Below are 15,920 nucleotides of genomic sequence, written 5' to 3' on the forward strand. Positions count from 1 at the left end.
TAATGGAGCCCTTTTTAGCCAAGTAAGCTGATGCCAGTTGGGGTTCCCCAGCAGTTTGGCTACAGTATGTGTGGTGAGGATTACTGTAAAAGGTCCAGTCCACCATGGTTGGAGATGTTTCAGTTGGAGCGACTTGAGGAGGACTTGGTCCCCTGGCTTAAGGCCTTGGTTGCCAGGTGTGGAGCTGCTTTTCAGTCCCAGTTTGGGGAAAGATATCAGCCAGCATGTTCCCTAAGAAGGTGCCTGAGAAAAGATACATAAGGGAAATAGGAAGCCAAAGGAGGGGGATATGAAGGGAGAGTGTGATTAAGCAAAAAAGGGTGACCATACAGCAATCAAAGGGGCTCATGAAGGTGGGGCTTCAAGGGGGTGGCCCTCACACAGGCCAGAGCCAGTGGTAGGAGTTCAGGCCATGATACCCCCAGCTCCAAGGAAAGTTTTATAAGATGGTTTTTTTGTTTTGTTTTTTGGTGGTACTGGGGATGGAACCCTGGAGCCTTCTACCTCTGAGCTACACTCCCAAACCTATCTTATATATTTTTTTGGAAACAGGGTCTTTTAAGCCAGCTAAGGCTGGCTTCGAACCTGTGTGATCCTCCTGTCTCAGCCTCCCAAGCACGGGGATTACAAGCGTGTGCCACCACACCCAGCTTATAAGGTGGTTTTTAAGAATCCCATTCATTTTTTCTACCTTTCCTGGTGACTGCAGTTGATGTGGGATGTGGAGCTTCCAAGAAATGCCAAAGGTTGTGCCACCTGTTGAGTAACCTTAGAAATAAAAGCTGGTCCTTTAGCAGACTGTAAGGAATTAGGGAGTCCAAACCGAGGTATGATATGTCTGAACAAAGAACACTGCCCTCCAATGTTGGCTGTCTCATCCTTTGAGGGAAAAGCTTGTACCCACCCTGTTAGGGTATTGACTCTCATTTGGTGGGTAGGAAAAGAGAGGCAAAGGCCTCCTTGGGGAGAAACAGCAGCGCAAGTAGAACAGGAGGCACTGACTTTACTAATCAGTTGTTTCAGGGGAAGAGAGTAAAACAAGGGGCTTAGGAAATGCTTAAGCGCGTGTGGTCCCATGTGTAGGGAATTATGTATTAGGCTAATGACCTCTTCGGCCTGAGTCTCAGGCAGGGCAGTTTTGTCCTGTAAAAGCGGGCCTATAGTGTGTGGGCAGGAAAGCTTGCCATCAATCCCCTGTAATGAGATCAGAAAAGAAAAACTAGGACCTGAAAAGGATGGAAGAACTGGTTAGGCAACCAAAAATGAGATTGGCTCACCCTGTACCTTGAGAGTTACCCTGGGCTGGCAAGGATGATTGAGGTTGAGTAATATAGAAGCCTTCAGTCTTCATCCAGGCCATGTAGGGCCAGCGGTGGGGCCTGGTCTAGAAGGGTGGGCCCCCTGTGTTGAGGCTTACTGCTTATCCAAGGGCACTATTCCAGTGGCCTCCTGGCCACAAGCTTGGCATGGTCTGATTGGTGAGCATGGCCTTGTCGCACTTGAGGCAGGCTCCTGGAAGTAGTTGTCATTGCTGTCCTCCACCTTTTGGTGGCACTCGTTGCCCCATGGGCTGAGCTTCCTCTGTCAGACACAGGGCAGCTACAGGCCTCGGGCCTGCAAATCTGCCTTCTGGCGAAGTCAAAGTGTATGTTCCACCTCCACCTGTTCTTCTTGGGAATTAAAGACTTTGAATGCCATGTTCACCAAATCTCAGGCATTTGAGGACTGTCCTCAGCCTTTCTTAATTTTTTCTGAATATCAGGGGCTGATTGTCCGATAAAATAAGTTGCCAATACCAGGTATCCTGCCTCAGTAGATAGATCTAAGCAGGTATAGAGGGTAAAAGCCTCCTGAGTTTGTCCCTTAAGGGAGGATGACAGGGGGTAACGGAGCAGGTTAGAGTGGGAGGCTGTCCTGGGACAGAGTGGTGGCTGGGACAGTGAGGAGAGATCCTGTGGATCAGGGTCCTCAAAAAGCGGCGCCTGCACACAGCAGGGTCAGACACTGGCAGCCATGTGTCGCTACAAATGGTGACTGTGCTGGTGACTCAGCCAAATTGCAGGCTGGCGTGGGCCAAGATGGCGACCAAGTAATGTCACAGGTTGCAAATGTGTGACATCACAAGATGGTGACTGTGACGTCACCAAGTAGTGACTACCTGCCATCACAAAATGGTGGCTGACAGTAAAATGTCGGCTGAAGGGGGAGAGTGTCTGGAGGGACAGGAGTGCAGGAAAAAGAAAGCCTGGACACAAAAGACTTCCAACCATGTACCAGACCGATTACAAAAGTCTCAGGCCACCGCAACCCATTATCATATCGAGGCCAGACAGATGCTCAGGGCATAAGTCCTCCACTAGTTTGGAGGTTTGACTTCCTATGTCTGGTCAGTGGGCATAAACGAAGAACAGGAAACAGGCATCTCCATTTTCCCGATCAGTCATTTGGAAATAGGGGTTAAGAGATCAGGAAAGATGTCTCAATCCCTTTTCAAAACCGGAGGATGACCTGGTCATCTGGGGGACAATGGGTCACCATACACTTGGATTTTGGGGCCCCAGTAGACCAGCAGAGGACCCAAATCCTGAGCAGTGGCAAGAAGCCAGTACCCACTGACTAAGGAAAGGGGAAGGAGCTTACCTCGTTTGAAAGACCTCTGCAGGACTCAGGAGCATGGAGCTAGATCAGCAATGGTGGGTGTGCGTTCTCGGGGTGCACATAGGGGCGCCAGGCAGGCGGAGGTGCTGGCCAGCTCCAGCAGCTGTGGCCTTTGCCGGAGGTTCCGGCAGTGACAGAAGCTCCGAGCTGTAATGGCAGTGGCGGGCACATGGCTGGATGTTCCGGCAGCACCTGCACGGAGTCTGCATGGATTGTGGTGGCAGAGCTGGTGCTGGCGGTTGTCCAGCGGGCAGAAGTTCCTGCTGCAGCAGCTGTCAGAGGTTCTCGCCATGGCAGAAGCAGCAGTGGCGTGCAGAGCCATTCCTGCAGGCTGAGCGCCAGCCCAGGACCTCATGATCGAACAGCTGGTGGGTTAGAGAGTCCAGGGCTCAAAAAAGAGAGAAAAAAGAAGGAAAAAAATAATCCTTCTGGGTTTCTGCACCAAATGAAACGTTAAAAGTTGAGCTATGGTGTCACTTTGAAGGTAAACACCATCCAAGGATTCAGAAAAGCTGCTTTAATCAAAACCCGGCACCTTCGGGGCGAAGTCAGCCAGCCATGGTGAAGGGACCGACAAGCCAGGTGTCCAGATAGTCGCACATAGTCCTAGTTGGCTGACTGAGTCACACGTTGCAGGACGGAAATGTCTGTGTTTTTTTGTTTGTTTGTTGTTTTTTTGGTGGTACTGGGGTTCCTGGAAGCCCTTCTTCCTCCGGGCTACACTCCCAGACCTATTTTATATTTTTGAAACAGGGTCTCTTACGCCAGCACGGCGGGATGACAAGCGTGCGCCACCGCGCCCGGCAAATGTCTGTGTTTTAAGCGGGGATTTTGGGCGGTGAGGCTAACACTGTGGCAATGCTGATCTGGAGCCTCACTCATCTGGAGTCGGCCTCCTGGTGCCTGGGATCTCTTGGCACCTGGATTCTCACGATATCTCTGCTTCTGGCTTCTGGGGTTCCTCCTTCTGTCCCTGCTGCAGGGTCACATGGGGAAACCCAACCTATCAATAATTACAACTGGGGAGAAATTTTGAAATTATTAAAATTTTAAAACTAATATTTTTTAAGTATTTTATCATTTGAAATGTACCTTAATTTAAAAATTCTTAAAAATAACATGATTAGGATTTTTTATTATAGAATAGTCATCATTTGCATTGCTATATGTGCTTATTAGATTTAATATTCACATTTCAAATTTATTAATTTTATGTTTTGTATGTAATAAAATATATATTAGAGCTTTTAAATTTTCTATACAACATATTCATAATGAAAGCTAAGCTTATTTTTATCAATGGAGTGCAAGTGTCGAAAGAAAACAATGCGGTGCAAATTAAGTGAGAATTAGGCCTGGTAAATTGCTTTCCCAAGGGGTTTTAGAAAATATTAGAAAAAAGGGCTGTTTGCTGAGTGAACTAGTTGAAATTGTGAAAAGTAGGAAAGATGTAAAATTGCTTGGCATTCAAAAATAATTGAAATAAATTAGAAATTAAAGAACATTACAAATTAGAAAAGCAAACCTTTAGTAAGCAGGATGGGCTTTTTCTTTTGTAACCTTCCAAATGGGTTGTGTTTCATTTCCTGCTTTGTCCCTATTTTTTAATATTCTTTGTAAAAATAATGATTGTTTAGAATGTAAAAACCAGGAAAAAAGCAACATCAGGGAGCAGCTTCTTCAATCATGTAAGATTTCATAGCAGATAGTTGCTACCAATTTTTGCATTCTTTCTTGTGAGTATATATATAAATTTATTCATGTTCTTTTAATTATGTTCATTATTTCTGTTATTCATGTATTAATGTAGCTAAAGACAAGATTCTTTTTTACCTGGACACATGATAATGGCTTTAGATTTTAGATCTTGGTACATTTCTACGAAGAGTTGAGTTTATGGGCTCTCCTTTACTATCCAGACTTCCTCCTTTACTGTAAAATTATGCCACCAAACAGCTCTTGTTTTTAATCTTACTAGTGTAAATGTGCCTTGTTTTAGTTCATTTGTGCTACTATAACAAAATAACATAGATTAGGTAATTTATAAACTGTGAAGTTTTATATATCACTTTTAGAGGATGGGGAGCCCAAGATCTAGGCTTAAGCAGGCTGGTTCAGTTCTTGTGGGAAACTGTCTTTATGCTTCCAAGATTATACATTGTGACAACATTGCTTGGAGAAAACAAAGGCTGTATCTTTACCTGGCAGAAGGGCAAAACGAACAGAATGCTGTTTGTAGCCTCTTTATAAAGTCTTTACAATCATGAGAAAGAAGTCCTCATAACCAAATCACCTCCTTAAGGCTTCACCTCACAATACTGTCACATTGTAGATTAAGTTTCAACATGAATTTTGAAGGGACAAACTATAATACCCCTACTTGGTATATAATCAGAAAGAGTGATCTTTTAGATTCTGGGTTTCTTTGTGACAATAGCTTATAGTGGCAGAAATGATAGCAAGATTGAGCAAGGCCTTGAAAGCCGCCACCATCATATCCAAGAGAGCAGAGAAAATGCCACTGTGTTTCTGATTCATGGAACTTTTCTTCTCTTCATTACCTTTCATCTCATCACTTACCTACACTTGGATAATGAAAATAGTGAACAATGATACATGATTTGGCAAAGAGATCAAGAGATTAAAAATCAGTAAGACAGGGTTTGAGTCATCATTCTACCCCCTAACAACTATTTGAACAGTATGAGTCATTGAACTTCTCTGAGCCTTGTTTTATTAATTTGTAAAATGGAGCTAATCACCTTTACAGACAGGTAAAAATTCCCTCACAGAAAGAATATGGTGTTTTTTTAAACTGGAAAATGTTATTCATATATTATAATTGTGATTCACCTATCACAACTATGATGCAGCCTCTCATTCTTTTCTTTGCCTTCTACTATTTTGTAAACAAACATAATTGAGCTTATAATTCATATTGTGCTGAAACGACAGCATTCAAAGAGAATTACAAAGAGTTAGAGGAGATTTGGAGGATATCTTGGAAGGAGATGGAGGTAAAAGCCAAACCTTTCCATCAGTAAGACATTGGTGATTACATGTATTTGCTATAGAGGATTGAAGAATCAAATGAGTGATCCAAACAGAAAAATAACCCTGTAGTTCTGTAGTCAACCACAATTGGTCTTATTTGAGCAAACAATGACTACAAGAAAAGCAGTCTGAGGGAATTATGTCATACAAGGTGAAAAAGGAAGGCTTCATTTGAGGGATTTACATTTAATTGGGATTTGGGCCAGGAAGTGTTGGCAAAGAGTATACAGTATTCTGTATACAGTAAGAGTATCTGTAGTCAATGTAAAGATAAGCAGAGTGCTGATTTTAAACATAATTTATATTCTTTGGAAATATTCATTAGAAAATTAGAGTATATTCCATATGCTACACTATTTTAAAGAAAAATCTTTGAATAAATACTGATGTTCTTTTTTTCTTGTTTTATTTTGTGCCTGTGTATGCACCATAAAAGCAACTTTGCAGTCCTCAAAATGTGAATTGCAGAGATCTCGAGGGCCGCCATTCTACACCCTTACACTTTGCGGCAGGCTATAATCGAGTGTCTGTTGTGGAATACCTTCTACACCATGGTGCCGATGTCCATGCCAAAGACAAAGGGTATGTGTTACAGGTTAGATGGATGGAATTCATTTTCTTCATACTTTTATTTTGGTGGTGGTACTAGGGGTAGAACCCAGAGGCTTTCTACCTCCGGGCTATACTCCCAGACCTATTTTATACTTTATTTGGAAACAGGGTCTCACTAAGTTGCTGAGAGCCTCGCTAAGTAGCTGAGGTTGGCTTTGAACCTGTGCAATCCTCCTGTCTCAGCCTCTCAAGGACTGGGATTACAAGCGTGCATCACCATGCCCGGCGATTTTCTTCATATTTTATAAATATTTCTTTAATATTTTTGAAGTCTTCGATTTTTAGGCTATGGAAAGAACCTAGCAAGAACCTGTCTCAAAATAAAAAAGGTTAGGATGTAGAACATTACAGAGTTCAAACCTCAGCACCATACACACTAAAAGAAAGTTCTAGACCAGCCAGGCAGTAAAACCTCTTTAAAAAAAAAATTAATATGCCTTGTGTTTTTTGCTTAATTCATAAATTAAAACATAGAAATGTAGAGAAAGTGAAAATTTCATCAGCCTATCCCCTACAAATCCAACTTAAACATTTTTGTATGTAATTCTCCAGCTGTTTCAGATGTGTGATGCTTTTTAATAGAAATGATGATGATGCCATTCTATACTATATTCTATGCAGTTTACTTTTTTCATCCAGTATTATATCTTGAATATCTTTTCTTCTCGTCCCTTTATTTAGGATTTTATTAGTTTGATAAATTATTTGACTTTATCTAGACAAAACTTAAAACATCCATGGAAGAGAATTTTAATTGATATAAATGTCCATATTCTGAGTTAATTTGTATTTCAAAATAAGCAGCACCTTTCTGTACAATTACATAGCAGAGTGCTGCTGATTTAAACTGCACAATTTGGGCTTCAGTTAACCATTATGTGTTTATTTTTTCAGGGACATATCATACATGAATATTCAATAACAATATCACTGTCTCTTTCAAAATATTGTTGTGCCTTGGGACCAACCAACATTTGTTTCTATTTATTTAGCACCTGATATATTTCATCACAAAACCTTTTTTTTTTTTTTTTTCGCGTGTCTGGGGATGGAACCCAGGGGCATTCTACCTCCGAGCTACATCCCCTGCCCTACTTTTTATTCTTTATTTTGAGACAGGGTCTCACTAAGTTGCAGAGGGCCTCACTAAGTAGCTGAGGCTGTCCACAAACCATGATCCTCTAGTCACAGCCTCCCGAATGCTGGGATTACAAGCATGTGCCACCACACCTGGCTACAAAACTTTTTTTAAAAGACACTTGCTGTCTTGTTTTTGTCATGTCCTAAGTGCAACTTAAATTTATTCCTTTGATCAACCCTTTTTTATGGGGTATCTTTTTGTACTTTTAAAATGCCAGTTGTAAGCCGGGCGTGGTGACTCACACTTGTAATTCCCGCACTTGAGAGGCGGAGACAGGAGGATTGCGCAGGTTTTGGTTTAAGAGACCCTGTTTCCAAAAAAAAAAAAAAAAAATAGGTCTGGGAGTGTAGACCAGTGGTAGAAGGGTTTCTGGGAACCCCAGTACCACACACACACACACACACAAAAATGCCAGTTGTACCAGGCAAGGTGACATACCCCTATAATCCCAGTTCTTGGGAGGCTAAGACATGAGGATCGCAGGTTCAAGGCCAGCCTAGGGAACTTAGTGAGACTCTCAGCAACTTAACAGGACCTCGTTCCAAAATAAAAAATCTAATCAGAAATTAGAATCATTTCACAATCATTTGCTTATATGTTGAAGCAACTAGTTTTTTTTTTTTTTATCTGACTAGGATTTATAATCATTGTCATTATTTTTCTTCGTAACTACCTTTCTGCATTGTGAATATTCATTGTGAAATGAGAATTGCATTGTATAAGTAAGCATACAGTTTTCATTAGTAAAACCTAAATGTGGAGAGATGATAAAACCAAAATTGTGACTTAATTATTTCTGAAATTAATTTGTAAAATAGATCTTTATATTGCTAGTATGAAAATCTGAATTTAAAGTATTATAGTAACTTTATTCTATCAGTGTATTTTTATATGTATTTTAAGGATGATGACTGCTATGACATCTCCAAGAAAAGAAAAAAGCAAAGGTCTCTTCTTTTAAAGAGAACATTTTTAAAAATGTTAATTCTTATTTAGAAGTAGATTACTATATCTTAAAGACCAAAGAGGAATTATTTATCTTTAAGTGGATGTTCAGTAGTGTCAGTAACATAGAAAAATGCTGTTTTTATTGTAAGAAACATTTTAATTCAAAAATGTGTTTGGTGATTTTAAAAGAGTTTTCTTTTCCTTAGTGGCTTAGTGCCCCTTCATAACGCCTGCTCCTACGGACACTATGAGGTAGCTGAGCTTCTTGTGAGGCATGGGGCTTCTGTCAATGTAGCTGACTTATGGAAATTTACCCCTCTACATGAAGCAGCAGCTAAAGGAAAATATGAGATCTGCAAGCTCCTTTTAAAAGTATGTAGTTTTAAAATTATAAATATAATGTAACTATATTTATTCTTTGTTATTAATTGAAATTAAATCGGATCATTTTGTCCTATTAAGAATAAGAAAATGAACTGCTTTCATTTTCTCTTTAAGAGAGGAATATTTTAAGTGTAATATCATGATACCTCTAATAGTGCCTGATGTATCTCTCAATGGATTTAAGATAATTTCATCACAGTTCATCAAAATATGTTTTGGAGTTGATTTAGTTCCATTGCTTATATACTATTTACAGTATATGTTAGTGTTATAGAGAGCAACAAGTTTTTCACTTAAGTTGATTTTTTATTATTATTAACTAATTTATTTCTTAATATTAAACATTATTTAAATGTATATATATCTTCTAAGAATTTATTTAATATCACATTTTTATTAAAAATGTAAGTTAACCTTGACAGATGGATTTTGCGGATATGTATAAAATAGTAGAAACCAGTCATTGTATGAAACTAGTAATAATTTCCAGGTTTGTTGTTACAAGAAATAACTTCTATTTTCTTGCTTGAATTACCCCTGATTTCCATAGTGAGTCAACAGCAGTTTGTATCCGGCCTATAATAAAAATTCTTGACTTTTTTTCATAGGTATATAAATGATTAAACTTTTTAAATCTAAAGGTAATCTTAATACTTTTGTGCCTAATTCCATGATAGCTGATAAGACTTAATGATAATATAAAAATATTACCAAGCACCGTTTTTTCTACTCCTGGCATTTTAAGATTAAGTACTTTTTCTACCTATATGTCTTTTTTTTTATTATACCTACTAAATATCTTTTTTTGTGTGTGGTGCTGGTGATGGAACCTCCCAGGGGCCATTGTACCTCCAAGCTACACCTCCAGCCCTTTTTTTTTAGTTCTTTTATTTGTGAAACAGGGTCTCACTGAGTTGTGAAGGGCCTTGCTAAGTAGGTGAGGCTGTCCATGAACTGTCCTCTGGTCTCCGCCTCCCAAATGCTGAGATAACAGGCATGCACCACCACACCCAGGTCCTACTAAGTGTCTTTATGCAGTTAAAGTCTTATCAAAATTAATATTCAGACCATTTTTAAAAAGAAAAGGTTTCCAAAGACAATTTGAAGGGGCTGAGATGTAGCTCAGTGGTAGAACACTTGCCTAGCACGTGTAAGGCTCTGGGTTCAATTCCCAGCACTTCTGAAAAAAAAGAAAGAAAGAAAGAAAGAAAGAAAGAAAGAAAGAAAGAAAGAAAGAAAGAAAGAAAGAAAGAAAGAAAGAAAGAAAGAAAGAAAGAAAGAAAGGACAACTTGAAGTGTAAGAAAAAGTATACTCTATGAAGAATAAATGGTGTTCAGCACCCTCCCTACTTTACCATTATCATTGATCCTGAGGTTTTGATTAAGTAGTAGTTAAGAAGCTAATCCAGTATATTGCTTAGTAGGGCATTTGAATAATAAAGCAGGATGTGACTGCATATAGAATAGATATATATCCTCTTCAGATGAATGAAGGTGTAGTTAAATATGCACATACTACCTACCCAACCACTTACAGAAATATACTACAGAAAATACAAATCCAGTTTGATTTTCCTTCTTTATAGCATGGAGCAGATCCAACTAAAAAGAACAGAGATGGAAATACACCTCTAGATTTGGTAAAAGAAGGAGACACAGATATTCAGGATTTACTGAGAGGTGATGCTGCCTTGCTGGATGCTGCCAAGAAGGGCTGTCTGGCAAGAGTGCAAAAGCTCTGTACCCCAGAGAATATCAACTGTAGAGACACCCAGGGCAGAAATTCAACTCCTCTACACCTGGCAGGTAAGCAATAACAGTCTGTCCAAGTTCATTTGCTTATCTTAGATACCTAATACAGTTTACCGAAAGATGAAAAAAATGCTGAACATAAAGGGAACTACTTAGGAAGATACTTTTGATTGACATAATTTATGTAATTTCTTATTGTAAAGGCTATTTATTATGCCATTATAGTATTAGCTTTTGAAGCAAAAAGAATTAAAACATTAAAATTTTCTGATCCATATGCCTATATGCACATATCATTTCTTTTTATTTTTAACTGACATATATTTGCATTTTTTACTCTAATAGCAGGCTACAATAACTTGGAAGTAGCTGAATATCTTCTAGAGCATGGAGCCGATGTTAATGCCCAGGACAAGGGTGGTTTAATTCCTCTTCACAATGCAGCATCTTATGGGGTAAGCATTCTAAAGTTAAATTCTGGAAGTTTCCCTGGCACTTATTACTGTATTAAGTGTCTAATACACATTAAGTAAGTAGATATCAAGCCAACAACACAATTATAATCTTCTACTTAGGTTTTGTTTCACCTTCCCAGTTAAGCTTAACCATTATTTTGGCCAGCAACCATGGTTTTTTCTTAACACTTTTTTTTGTTCTCATTATTATGAAGAGGTTTTGGTCTCTCATTTTAAGTTATATTTTCTGTTTGATTCATGTTTTAGTTCTCCTTTACTTAGTTGTTCTTAATGGAAATTTTCCCTTCTCTGGGTCTGGAGTTTACTTTTTCCAGCTTAGTGTCATGAATTATTTTAGTTTATGTTTATCTTGGAAGATTTTTATGTCTCAATCAATTTTGAAAGATAACTTTGCAGCATATAGCTTTCTTTGTTGGAAGATATTTTTTCAGGGCTTGAAATTCATCATTTCAAGCTCTGCTGACATTTAGAGTTTGGGTTGAAAACTGTGGAGTGATTCCTAATAATTTAACTTTGAATGTGACCTTGCCTTTTTTTTTTTTAATGCTTTCCAGATTCTATTCTTGACCCATAAATGTTAGCCTTTTTTTTTTTTTTTTGGTGGTACTGGGTTCCTGAAAGTCCTTCTACCTCTGGTCTACACTCCCAGACCTATTTTATATTTTTGAAACAGGGTCTCTTAAGCCAGTGCGGCTGGCTTTGAACATGCATGATCCTCCTGTTTCCGCCTCCCAAGCGCGGGGATTACAAGCGTGCACCACCACACCCAGCTAATGTTAGTTGTTTTGATTAGGATGTGTTGTGAAGAGGTTGTTGTTGTTGTGTCTATTTTTGAGGTTCTGAATGTCTATTGTGTGTGAACGTTCATCTCATTTTTTAAGTTTGAAAAATTCTTTGATAGTCTCTGGAGACATTATCTGTGCCCTTGGTTTGTACCTCTATACCTTCTTCATCGTCCTTTATCCTTAGGTTTGGTCTTTTGGTTGTGTTCCATATTATCTAGCACTATAATATAGGCATATAATGGATGCTCAATATTTACAGACACAGATATTATTTATTAACTTTACCTCAAGTGGGATTAAAAGCTATAAAATCCAGGAGACTTCTCTATAGGCATGAAAATTATGGTAGCTTTTGTTTATCAGCAGCATCGTAAAAATGTTCATGTAAATAATTGAGCCATTGGTATTCATAGTTTCATAGTTTGAATGGCTAACTAAAACTCCCACAGTAAAAATTCAGAGTCATTCTTTTAACCACTTATGATTACAATATCTGTATCTCTACATAATCTGTAATCATTCTCTGAAAGAAAATTGTATTGTAATACCCTGGTACCATTTATCAGAACTCAAATGACTCAAAGTAACCAAGACCTACTCAGGCCTGATGCCTCATTGCAATAAGACCAAAGCAAGTGCTCACTTGCTTGTTTCCAAATGACCCTCTTGGGCAATGAAATTCCAACTAACCACCTTGATCTCCATATTCTCCCCACCCTTCTTTTCCCTTACCCTTTGTAATAGCCTTGTTTTCTAAGGCCCATTCTGCAAAGTCCAGTATTTAAGGGCGATGAGAAAATTGAAAGCTGAGTGGGAGTCTTGGATACCTTTTTTTTTTCTCCATGTAGTACTAGGTATTTAATCCAGGGGTATTCTGTCTCCTAGCCTTCTTTTATTTTTTATTTTTGAAACAGAGTCTCATTACATTGCTAAGGGGCTGGCTAAGTTGCTGAAGCTGGCCTCAAACCTGTGACCCTCCTATCTAAGCCTCTGAAATACTGAGATTACAGGCGTATACCACCATACCTTGAGGAATACTTTCAGTGAAAGCAAACAATCCACTTTTGAGTTGAACAAATAGGAAAGAAAATTACTTCCAAATATAAGTTCATTGAAAGTTAGAGTTAATAAATATATTATTGATACAGAAGTTTTATTGAAAGTATCATATTTAAAGTTTTCTTTCAAGTTGATTAATATTTCATTAAAATTGTCAAAATTTAAACTGGACCTGGTGGTGCACACTTGTAATCCCAGCATTTGGGAGGATAAGACAGGAGGATTGTGGTTCGCCGACAGCCTCAGCTACTTAGTGAGGCCCTTTGCAACTCAGTGAGACCCTGATTCAAAATAAAGAGTAAACAATAGGGCTGGAGGTATAGCTCAGAGGTAGAATGCCCCTTGGTTGCATCCCCAGTACTGCAAAAAATAATAATAATAATATCAGAATTTTCTTTTAGCCTTCATACACAAAGAATTCTCAATTTCACTGTACAACAGATATTTCTATTTGAAGCCTCATATGCTAAATATTGGTTGCTAACATACCACATATACATTTTTGTATAATTATTTTACCACTAAGTTATGTATGTCATTTGGAGACTTATTTGTAGCACTATCCTTCTCTCTATATTTTATTAATCCCTTTGCTAAACTTCAATTAAGAATTTATAAAACTGATGGGATTCATAGAACTTAAAGGAGAGTCTTTTATATTCAGTGTAAACCTTCTAATAAATAGAGATAAGTGGTGGCAGCAGAAATACAGTAACGATAGTATATAATAAAACTTGCATTATTAACCAGGTAGATTACAACTGGCCCCATACATTGTGGATATTGATACATTTTATCCCATTAGAGTCCTCTTACAATGTTCACAGCTGTCCCCAAAGATAAACAAAACTAAAATTTCTGTTAATAAAAGGGTAGATATGTTATCTGTAAATACATTTTATATTCTTTTTATTCATGCTATACACATACCTTATCTGAATATTTATATGGAAATATAGGACTCCATTCCACATTTGTTTGTTAGGATGGAAACATACTGGTTTTATTACATTCATCTCAGTGATAATTGAACTGGCTTGGCTTTGTAGTATATATGATACACTTGCCCTGAAAAAAATGATTTTGTGGAGTAGGTTTTTGCAATACTGCTTTGCAGTACTTCATCTGGAATAGAAGCATCTGTACTAAAAATAAAACAACTTGTAGAGCAAGTAGTTTTAGGTGCTACATTACCCAGTGATGTCTACTTAGATGGTTTCTCCCTACTACTATGTTGTTTTCAGCTTATCAGGAAAATGGCTCTTGTATGTTAGTGTAGCAAGTGCCTGTGGGCATCTGTGATGTCATGAAGAGATCTGAACTTGGGATTTGAACATTCAGGATATAGTCGTTCCTCTTCTTCCCAACAGCCTTCAACAAGTGCCTTAATCTTTCCTGTGTTTAGTTCTTTTAGTAGTAAAGGTTGGATGCTAAGACCATCTTTGCAGGTTTAAGTGTAATGTTTGAGACAGTGTGTGTAAAAAGTGCATTTTTTGACCTAAATTGTATATATGCAAGATAATACCACTGTCACAGCGTAACTTTCTTCCTGCAAGTGATATACTAAGCCAGTAAGAATAAGGGCTCTGTGTCAGTCTTATACCTCATACCTTAGAATAATCCATTTATTAGAAGTTGCAAGTATTGTGATAGTTTATATTAATGGTTATATGCCTTATTTTGTTTGGTGTTCTTTATATTTTAATGTCCTATATGTGCGTATATGTTTACACAGGACAGTTATTTTCTCTGCTATTCTATTACCACAGAGGTGTGTGGTGTCATTTTCTGTTGTAAGAGCAGATAAATTGCCTGGTTAATTTTCATTGTCAACATTTTCATTTTCCAGTGTTTTTCCTAAAATGTATAATATTTGAGGGAGTTCGTGACATCATTTTGCTAAAACCCAGTATAACTTAATTACTTTAGCTGGAACCCAAGCATGCAAGCATGTTCTCTTAACCTTACTTCCTACCTTTCTAAAATTAAATCAAAGCCTTCCTGATCTCATTAAGTTGCATTTGGCATTTAAAGTATTGTGTGTCTCAGCTAATTTCTGAAACCCTACTTAATTGGCTCTTTCTCCCAGAAACATTTTAATAGTTCAATTTCTTTTCTAGACCTCCCAGTTCAGTACTTTGCCCTTATATCGTGAATAGAACTGAGCTGCCACTTATTTACTGCATTTGTCAGCTTTAATTTTCAGTTACTATATTTGCTCTAGTGGTATAGCTACTTAAAAGAATTAAAGAAATTAACAATTGTGTTTTTAGTCTACTTGGGCAGTAATATACTCCTTCCTGTTCTTTGCTCTTTCAGACACAGGTCAGCAAATTTAACAAGCATGTAATTGGTTTTTTAAGCATAAACTATAAATTCAATGTAAAGAAAGTTTAGTAATAGATACCAGCTATATAATTTATTTTATACACACATGTATATACAAACAATTTTTCTTGAATATCTAATTTTGGAAGCCCATCCAAATTTGGTTACCAAATTATATTATTCTGCCATTAAACATAAAATAGAATAAAATCAATCATCAGGGACACAGTTTAAAGAGCTTTTAAACCCACTCTGGAAAACCTGAAATTTATTCCATGATTTTGAATTAACTTAACAAAATTTGCTTTTTTCAACATATATCCTTTTAATAAGGAATTAAATTATGGAGTTTTGTTCTAAGTGATTTTGATAGTAACACTGATAGTACCTCTATTTTTATCTTCTATCCTAGAAAGTCTAAAAATATTTAAACTATAAAATTAATTTTATAATGATCTTTTAATTCTAAAAGGATTATAAAACATAGCCTGTCCTCAGAAGCTCTGGTCTGATTATGCTACCCTCCTCCCTTCATATTTTCAGCAGTGGGAAGTTTTTCTGAGGAGCTGACTGACCTGTACTTTTCCTTAAGATAAATTTTCTTCATTTTGTTTTCTCAAATTTCATTTCCTAAAATAATTAAATATTTGTATTATATTTTTAAAAATTAAGTACTACCTTAGAAAAAGTGCCTGTTGAACTGGGCATGGTGATGCACACTTG

At 37.6% G+C, this 15,920-nt stretch overlaps 1 protein-coding gene across 1 annotated transcript in view; it reads left to right on the forward strand.

The window, feature by feature from the left end:
- The window catches only part of TNKS (tankyrase), a gene marked incomplete at both ends in the record, with an annotated part of 203,175 nt that overhangs the window by 153,980 nt on the left and 33,275 nt on the right, over positions 1–15,920 (forward strand). The window contains 4 exons of the mRNA XM_080710638.1: positions 6,149–6,294; positions 8,620–8,785; positions 10,384–10,603; positions 10,895–11,004. Coding sequence (XP_080566764.1) covers positions 6,149–6,294; positions 8,620–8,785; positions 10,384–10,603; positions 10,895–11,004 — 642 coding nt within the window. The remainder of the gene's footprint in view (positions 1–6,148; positions 6,295–8,619; positions 8,786–10,383; positions 10,604–10,894; positions 11,005–15,920) is intronic.

This window comes from Muscardinus avellanarius (genome assembly GCF_963383645.1).
Source record: "Muscardinus avellanarius genome assembly, chromosome: 14".
NCBI lineage: Eukaryota > Metazoa > Chordata > Mammalia > Rodentia > Gliridae > Muscardinus > Muscardinus avellanarius.